At 33.1% G+C, this 9,664-nt stretch overlaps 1 protein-coding gene across 1 annotated transcript in view; it reads right to left on the minus strand.

The window, feature by feature from the left end:
* The window catches only part of LOC134709895 (uncharacterized), a 36,014-nt gene extending 28,010 nt beyond the window's left edge, over positions 1–8,004 (minus strand). Inside the window, exons 1-3 of the mRNA XM_063570022.1 lie at positions 7,986–8,004; positions 7,517–7,713; positions 5,561–6,034 (exon numbers count right to left, since the gene is read on the minus strand). Coding sequence (XP_063426092.1) covers positions 5,561–6,034; positions 7,517–7,713; positions 7,986–8,004 — 690 coding nt within the window. The remainder of the gene's footprint in view (positions 1–5,560; positions 6,035–7,516; positions 7,714–7,985) is intronic.
* Between the last annotated feature and the right edge of the window lie 1,660 nt (positions 8,005–9,664).

A 9,664-nucleotide genomic window follows, 5' to 3' on the forward strand; every position in this document is an offset into this window, starting at 1 on the left:
GATATTTGATACTGTACTCTCATAAAGAAATGGAGAACCATTCATCATATCATTTAATAAACGTTCTTGTTCCAAATCGCAAGTCGCGGTTTGTTTATGTATTAATGTCCATGCGTGGTCTCACTAATTAGAGACAAAAAGAATTGTAGAGACAAAAAGCGTCAAAAAGCGACAAGAAGAATATTATTAGCAACAAGAAACTATTTAGCGACAAGAAAACATTTTTTTATTTATATTACTTATTCAAAATAAATATTAAAAAAATATGCAAAAGAAAACAATTTCAACGACAGGAAAGTTAATTTTGATAGGGGGAAAAATGAAACTTGTAAATCTAATTCAGTTGCTACATTTATTTACATGATATTTTATAAGGTATCACAGGAAGTATATTTTGTCTTTTTATTTGTTTTTAAAACCATTTTTGTACAATATATAATTAACTTGCAAAATGCATTATTTGTGCATAATTGTCCAGAAAATACATACACAAATTGTGAAATACAAATTAAGAACTGAAATCAAACAAGAGGAAAACATAATTAAATTTTTTCATCATTTTATTTGGTGTATTGTCTCATTTAACGATATTTATCATGTTTATGCATATAGATTGAAGATTAAAGGAAAATGATGACAATCTTGAGATTTCAACAGGTGTTCACTATTCGGTACAATAATTTTATATTCTGGTGCGTGTAATTGATGAAGGTGTTAATGGATGTTATTGTTGCAATAAAACAAAGGACACGCACCTAGTTAATCTCATTTGTTGCTCTTAATTGTGTATTACCTTAGAGTGAAGCCACAGCTAATGTTGGTCCTATCAGGAAAAATTAATTGTACAGTTAGGAAGGAAATAACATTCCATGTTTTTTTTTTTTTATTAAATCCTTCAAAAGGAAGGTGACAAATCTTTGTTTTTATTTTCATTTTATAGCGTTTACATTTCCTTTGCTCTTACACATGTTTAATTTCTACATCTATCAATATGATAATAAAAAGTACACAATCTCTTCATCGATTTTTTTTTATGTCTTCATCTTTCAATATAATCCTAAAAAATATTTTAATGTATGTGATAACAAAATGTATTCTTGTCGCTAAATAGCTTCTTGTTGCTTTTTGTCACTTATTATTTTCTTCTTGTCGCTTCTTGACGCTTTTTGTCGCTAATTAGTGAGACCCCACATGCGTGTAGTTTTCCTGATTTCAAGGGGTATCAGATTGAGTGATTACCCGCTTCATTGATTAATTTGAAACTCATGGGATTCTTTCTATGTCTGTGTGCATATGGAGGGCTATTGTTGTTGCATAATTTTAAATCACATGCATAATTTAAATTAAAATAAATGTTTCATCGTAAAAATTACCTATAACACCCCTTCAGCAGAAATGGAATCTTCCATGTTATCGTTTCGAGTTGTCTCCCTTTTCGAAGTATTCGTCAAGAAGAATTAACTCGTTAATGCCGGTAAACGTCGTATTATATTAAGAACGGTCTCAATGTAAACAGAGGAGTGTGTACGGAAAGGAGTCATGCCCTCTGACCCAAAGGAACTTCAATAATTAAAGAGTAAGAAATGGGGTTCCTAACTGGTCCGCCGTTCTATATATAGCTTCGCACCGAAGGTCAGTGTAGCGATAAGTGAACACAATAGGGGTCCAGTTTAGGGTTCCTCCTAGAATTACGGTGATAAGATACGGAAGCAAGTTAACTCGTACCACGGCATTGGAACCAAAAAAGTTAACTTGTACTACTGGGAAGTCGTAACATTCAGAAAAATATATAAAAATATGATGTTTTATGGGTTTCTGTTTGTAAACTTAATAGAAATAAAGTTGAATCAGAGACATATATACATATGTGTATATATGTCTCTGGTTGAATATACTTGAATTTTACACAGGAGTTAAATGAAAACTTAGACAAAAATAAAGAATGTTTTAAAGCATTAATGTTTTCACTGATCTTTCAAACTAGAACATAGGCGGATCCAGCCCCCCCCCCTTTTTGTGGAAAAAATTTGGTTGATAATAAAGGGAATCATTGAAGCATGACTGGAGCAGGTCCCCTCTTAGGTCAGTCAGCGGGCACCCCCTTAGGAAAAGTTCTGGATCCGCCACTGTAGAACTTAATCCAGAGGAAAGTTAAAAAAATTTCTTCGGGTGAAACTGCATGTATATACCTTAATTATCTACATCTGCCACAGAATTTTCTATCCAATATACAAGGAACATAAGCTACAAATTGGTCATTGTACTTTCAAATTATATACATTTTACAGACTTAAGAGGTATTGGGTGAAAGTAACGTATATCATGTATATTCATCATTTAACACCATTTGAATGCATTTAAATAAGTTGGTACGAGTTAGCAATGGTACGAGTTTGCATTGGTACAAGTTTTTTTTAATGGTACGTGTTTACAATGGTACAGAATAACTATAATTCGATAAACATAATAAATACATGGCTCATACGGGGATTGGCTATTCTTTAAGTTGAGTGACTATTCAGATTGTTACATTTTGCATGTGCAGTTGAATTAGTTAAGGGAATAATACTATCCAGCTGTACCAGGGTTACCGGCCAAAAAGGCTTGAGACTCGCGCATGTTCATGCTTTTTCTGCAACAGTATTCTTGGATCTATTTCTTTCCTCTTTGATCTTTTGAATTTTGGCCAAATCTCATGCATTTGTTTAATGAAAATTTGGCAGAACTGCTATACATGTGTCAATGAAAACTATGGCAATCGTATCCCTCAGAGCATTCTGCTCTTTGATTTTGGTTCTTGTTGAGTTTATGTGAACGTTACACAGCTAGTAGTGCAGCTTTATGTTAAGGACGTAGAATAATGGTTAGGAATTAAAGGAGGCGAGACATTTCAGTGTGTGCACTCTTGATATCATTTGTGTCTGCACCTCACACTAACATGCAGACCTGCGACATAGTTAGGGAAATGTCCAGGTGTAGTCTTTGGTCCTGTTGGACTAATGATAAATCACTGATTACAAATTGTGGTATTTTGTATGCAGTTGAATAAGTATTGGCCCTTATCAATGTCATGGAGATTATACTGTCTTATTTAAATAAAGATGAAACACATCTCTTTTGGAAAATTTTATCACGTCTGGCGAAAAATTTGCAACCTTGTAACTTTTATTAACTATTATGCGTGTGTTTCTCTGTCCTATATGTTCTCCCATTTATTTGTATTGTAGTCGTGCATGTAATGATGTCACCTTACTGTATATCTTACATTTTGATAAAAGCGGGAGGTTTGGTATTTATTTTTCATCTATAAAAAAGAATTGAATGCTTCTTTTTGTAACTTCATTGGGGTGTAAAAAGGGTTGCCCGAAGTACATTTTGTATGAAGCGTGGAAACTACAAAAAGAAGCATTCAATACTTATAATTACACGTTATTTTAGAATTGTTTTATTTAGTTCACCTGTGCACTTTATTGTGGGACCGCGTGTTATCATGAATGAAAAGTTTTATTGAGTAATGCAATTGCTTAAGGAATAACACGTGATATGCAGTTAGCCAATTAGAATAAAGTATTATAATGAAACATATATCTAATGTAATTATTAAGAAATAATAGGAACTAGAATAGTCCAACAGCACGAGTTTGTCCCATCAATGTGTTTGTATTATCTTTCATGTTTGCTGGTGTGTATTGTATATGCGACTTTTTGTGTTTCTTTGTACAAAATTGTTTATATAAACATTGAACGACAAAAATATATGACGTATTAAATTTTCTGACGTCAGACACGTGAAGCAATGAATATGTTTGTTGATGTTTGAGTATTCTCTTAAGTTGTTACAACATTATGACTGCTGTACCCATATTTTGACTATTTTATCTATTATGTCTGTTTAGTTCACGCATCATTGTAAATATAACGGAATTTGACGAGACTGTCAACAAAGTGAGATGTTTAGCGCTATAAAACCAGGTTTAATCTACAAATTTTCTACATTTGAAAATGCCTGTACCAAGACAGGGATATGACAGTTCTTGTCCTTTCGTTTTTGGTGTGTTTTTGTCATTTGATTTTGCCATGTGATTAGGGAATTTCCGAATTGATATTCCTTTGAGTTCAGTTTTTTTTTGTTATTTTACTTTTTGCTTAATCAATTTATATCTATATCTATGTTTACATTGCTTATAAGGTCATCGGATGACTGTACTGGTCAACTCGATAATTAATTAGATGGCGTCTGGACAAAAATACACACATAACAAAGCTACGTTTTTTCATTCCTGTGCCCTGTTAATTGTTTATTTTAGACTTTTAATAGTTTAGAGAAATGTTTTACATTATTATAAATCAAGTATGAGAATTAGATTAAAATCGGTGAATACGAATTTGACAGCTAATGCCCCTTTAATAGTGAATATAAAATGATAAGAGAAATCTGTTTACTACTAAAAAATTAGTCATTATATCCAAATTATGTCATTTAACATAACGTGAAGTTCACTAGTTTCTCTAATTAAATTCACTATTTTCACACTCCCCAATTGATGTCAAAGATTATTCTCCTCACTAGTGAAATATTCATTTTCACCATTTTGGAATTATTGAAACTGTATATATAACTTTTGAGTTTTTTTTTCAGAATTAAACAAACTTTTAAGATAGAAACAAATCTGATCAAGTAATGAATACATATTTTCATTTTTCATAATTATTTTTACAATACTTTAAGATTCATTATAAATCATGACTACTAAAATCTTCATTATATTTCATCTAATGTTATATCATTAGAATCCTCAGTGTATATTTTATCAAGAACATAAACTGACTTTTGCTAAATATTTGCCATAGTCATCACAATCAAAACATGTTGACTCATAATGTTTGGAACAAAGAGGATGAAAAAAGAAAGTATTCTTACCATGGAATTACTTTAAGTAATACATAAATATTTCCTTTCGTTATAGTTATTTTTACCATATTCTACAATTTATTATAGAACAAGTGAATATTAAACTATCATTTTGTAAAAAAACCAAAATATAAAATAGATATAGGAAGATGTGGTGTGAGTGCCAATGAGACAACTCTCCACCCAAATAACAATTTAAAAAGTAAACCATTATAGGTTAAAGTACGGTCTTCAACACGGAGCCTTGGCTCACACCGAACAACAAGCTATAAAGGGCCCCAAAATTACTAGTGTAAAACCATTCAAACGGGAAAACCAACGGTCTAATATATATAAACAAAACGAAAAACGAGAAACACGTATATATTACATAAACAAACGACAACTACTGTACATCAGATTCCTGACTTAGGACAGGTGCAAACATTTGCAGCGGGATTAAACCTTTTAATAAAAGACTACTAGAAACTTAATTATACTTCATCTCATGTTATACCATTAGCATCCTCAGTGTATATTCTATCTATAAGATAAATCGAATTTAGTTAAATATTTGCCATAGTAATCACAAATAAAAACCGAAGACTCATTATGTTTAAAACAAATACACCAAGGAAGGTCCAGTCCATCTTCTTTCCTAATCAGTACTTTACTATTCTGCCCATCTTTTGATATTACTGATATTCTACTTGATGCATAGTCTGCAACAAAAATGTTACCAAATGAGTCTGTACAAAGTCCATTTGGAAAAGATATGTCCTGTTTATATTCCCAGATTTGTGTACCTGATTCATCAACACAGTGTACGCCTTTATCTTTATAGTCACTATAGATAATTCTGTCTTTACAATTAACAAAGCAATCCAATATAGATTTACTTTGAACTGGTATTGACCTCAGTGTATTTCCTTCCAAGTCTACATTACGAATTTCATTATTATCCAAACCGACAACCAAAAAATTATTTAAGAATGATAATCCACAGCATGCTTTGTTGAATTTGATTTCTTTAGTAACGGTTTCCTTATTCATATTGAAAACGTTTATGGCTCTCGACCTATCTGTTATGGCAATAGTCTCCTGACTTTGTGAAGGATCACTTTGATTCAAACAAAAAGTTCTCTGAAACTGATATTATCAAGATGCTTGATTTCTTGATTACAACGTATTTGTAACGTTCGGAGGACGTGTTTTTCAACGGACTGTCGGCATTCCAATGGGAACAAACTGTGCCCCTCTACTTGCCGACTTGTTTCTTTATTATTATGAGACTGACTTCATGTAGGGACTTCTTAAGAAGAAAGATAAGAAGTTAGCAATATCCTTGACTCTACTTTCCGCAATAAAGATGATGTTCTTTCACTAAATAATTAAAAATTTGATGACTATGTGGAACGCATCTATCCCATCGAACTAGAGATAAAGGATACTACAGATACAGTTAAGTCGGCTTCATATCTTGACTAACATCTAGAAATTGACAATAAAGGTCGGTTGAAAACAAAACTTTACGACAAAAGAGATGATTTCAGCTTTCCAATTGTGAGCTTTCCATTTCTAAGTAGTAACATTCCAGCAGCATCTGCATAAGGGGTATATATCTCCCAATTGATACGATATCACCGTGCTTGCATTATCTATCATGATTTACTTGATAGAGGGTTGCTGCTCACAAGGAAGCTATTAAACCAAGAGTTCCAAATGGTAAAGTTGAAATCATCCCTTCGTAAATTTTAAGAACACCAGCACGAGTTGGTTGACTGTTATGGAATAACCGTTTCACAAATGATATCGGATATGTTCCTTACGTCTTAACTACAATCCCCTCCCCTTTCATGAATGTGACCTACCGAATAAGACTATTTACCGGATGTTTTATCAGATAAGCAACACGACGGGTGCCACATGTGGAGCAGTATCTGCTTACCCTCCCGGAGCACCTGAGATCACCCCTAGTTTTTTGGTGGTTTCGTGTTGTTTATTCTTTAGTTTGCTATGTTGTGTCATATGTGCTATTGTTTGTCTGTTTGTCTTTTTCATTTTATTAGCCAGAGCGTTGTCAGTTTGTTTCAGATTAATGAGTTTGACTGTCCCTTTGGTATCTTTCGTCCCTCTTTCCAGATAATTTAAAAACTCATCTTTCAAAAATTCACTGCAGCTCAGTTTGGGTTGCTGATTACTGTTGACACACGGACAGCTGGACCAGTAGTGTGCGTAGGACCCAAGAGAGTAGCATTGTCCCATCTGCTTCTTGCCAGCGATGACACCTTGTTGAAGGGGGATTTTATTAAACCAAGGTTGCTGAGGCCCGCGAAAGGGCTGCGGAACGAAGTTTTAAACCTGTCCTAATAGAGACTGGTTACTAGCCTTAGTTTTGAAACCATTTCCTCTAACCTGCTTGGACTTCACTTTCCTTCTTGCGGACAGCTCTATTGTCAGCTTGGATAATCTTTGCTTTATCCTCGGAATCATTTGCGATATAATTAGTGTCGTATTGCCTTGCGGTATCCCAACCTCCGTTGGAAGTGTCAGCAGTTTTGATAAGCGTTTTACGATTCTTGATTTGTTTACGGTAGATGATAAAACATCTCGCGCGTAATCTACCTTCCCATTGTCTATAGCCCACAAAGTCTGAACAAGATCTTTGAGATTTACAGTATTAAAGTCAAAAAGGATCTTATAACCTTCGTATTTCCGTTTATGGGAAGCATCTGTTTTAAGTTTCTGAACCTGGGATTTCATTAACTGGTTGACACCTTGCAACTTTTCCCTGAATCCATCAATTTTCTCCGTCACTTTAGCTTCAACAATAGCCTCAATATCTTAACTCTGTTGGTTTACAGCTGTTAAAACAGTTCACAACGGGATATCTGGTTATCCTTAATTATCCATGATTAAATTCGAATGATTTTACGATGATCTTCAATTTTTCAATGGCTATTATTTCGTTTACAAGTTCACATCTGATATAAAGCACATACACATTCAAAATACCGTATATATCAACCTAGCGACTGACTTATTCTTATTAAAACAACGCGTGGCATGGAGAAATTACAAAAGACGATTTTACCTGTTTTACTCTCCGCCATGTTGGGATCACCGTAACTGCAATTAGTTTAAATAAAACCCGTGACAATAGGGCCTAACAGAGAGCCCAGGTTTTAAAATGGACTTTCAGACCACTAATTATAATACTAACTAGTCAATACGACAAGAATGGTGGTTTACAAGGTTGAACAATCAAACTAATATCGGAGACAGATCAAGATTAAAAAAATATCTTGAAGTTCTTAAGAGTCTTTTCGAATTCACATAGGGTAAATACAACTAACCTAGTAAACAGTTTTACAGCATTTTTGAAGACTCTCTTTCACTGCTGACAGAACGTTGGTCGATCAAATGTTGTATTGTTTGTACAGAACTTTGTAAAGCTAAGTCCTTCGATTTGCTGTTCAATGTAATGATCTCTGCTGGTGGACAATCTGTACCCGAGGATTCTACCAGTTCGGTAGCCGTACAGCATGAAAACTAGTAGACAAAAAATGATTTATGAGTTTTGAACAGCGGTATACTACTGTTGCCTTTATTTATTCATTGAAACCCAGCAAGACTTATTCGTCAAAATTTCATCCTTTTCAAATGATATAATTTTGTATGTAGGATTACCTGAGTGCTAATTATTCATAGTTCTTGTAGTTTGGTCGACTTATTTCTTCATGTTCTAACATTTTATTGATATATCAATGTTTTAAATCTGAAAAATAATATATTAGATATCAAAACATTTAATAAATATACCAAACGTTCATGATTGAACATAACATTTGTACTTCACAACTCAATTGTATTTTTGAAATACAATGTTTTGCATAAAAATATTTAATGTTATTGAAGAATGTTGTACCTATCATGTGTAATATAATTTATTGATTCTTTCATTTGTTTTTATCTTTCATGGTTCTTTTCTTTACTGACTATTTAATATAATGAACCCTCGAAAAGCGATAAATAGAATTGAGAAAGGAAATGGTGAATGTGTTAAAGCGACAACAACCCGACCATAGAGCAGACAACAGCCGAAGGCCACCAATGGGTCTTCAATGTAGCTAGAATTCCCGCACCCGTAGGTGTCCTTCAGTTGGTCCCTAAAAAATACGTATACTAGTACAGTGATAATGGACGGCATACTAAACTCCGAATTATACACAAGAAACTAAAATTAAAGTCTAAATTACAGTTGATTCCAACACCACAGTCTTCAATATATAAAACTGTTGATGTATATGACAATTAATATAGCATGATTTTAAAGTGCAATCATATTACGTTATCGTAATGTTATGTATTTAGTAAATGTTTTTGTATTGCTAGTAATGACATAGTTGCAACGTAAGTTTACGTCACCAAAATGTTTATAAAATAGTTGGTGATGACATCACGAAAACCATACGTATGGACAACTTTATAACCTGACGTAAATTCGACACGAACAAAAAATTGTCACGACGTAAGTATTACGTTATATTGTTTGCTGAGTTACAAACTTTCTATTTGAATGTACCTATAACCTAGTGATAATATCCAGACCAGATTATCTTTTGAAATCAGTTTAATATACTTTATTTGCTTATTTTCTACATCATCTTAACAGTGAGTTCCAATGAAATTAATTTTCAATCAGAAACCATAACATAATGATTGGGAAATTAAAAATCTTGATGACTCTGCTTTTGTTATCAGACATTTTAA

This window comes from Mytilus trossulus, chromosome 3 (assembly GCF_036588685.1).
Source record: "Mytilus trossulus isolate FHL-02 chromosome 3, PNRI_Mtr1.1.1.hap1, whole genome shotgun sequence".
Taxonomy (NCBI): Eukaryota; Metazoa; Mollusca; class Bivalvia; order Mytilida; family Mytilidae; genus Mytilus; species Mytilus trossulus.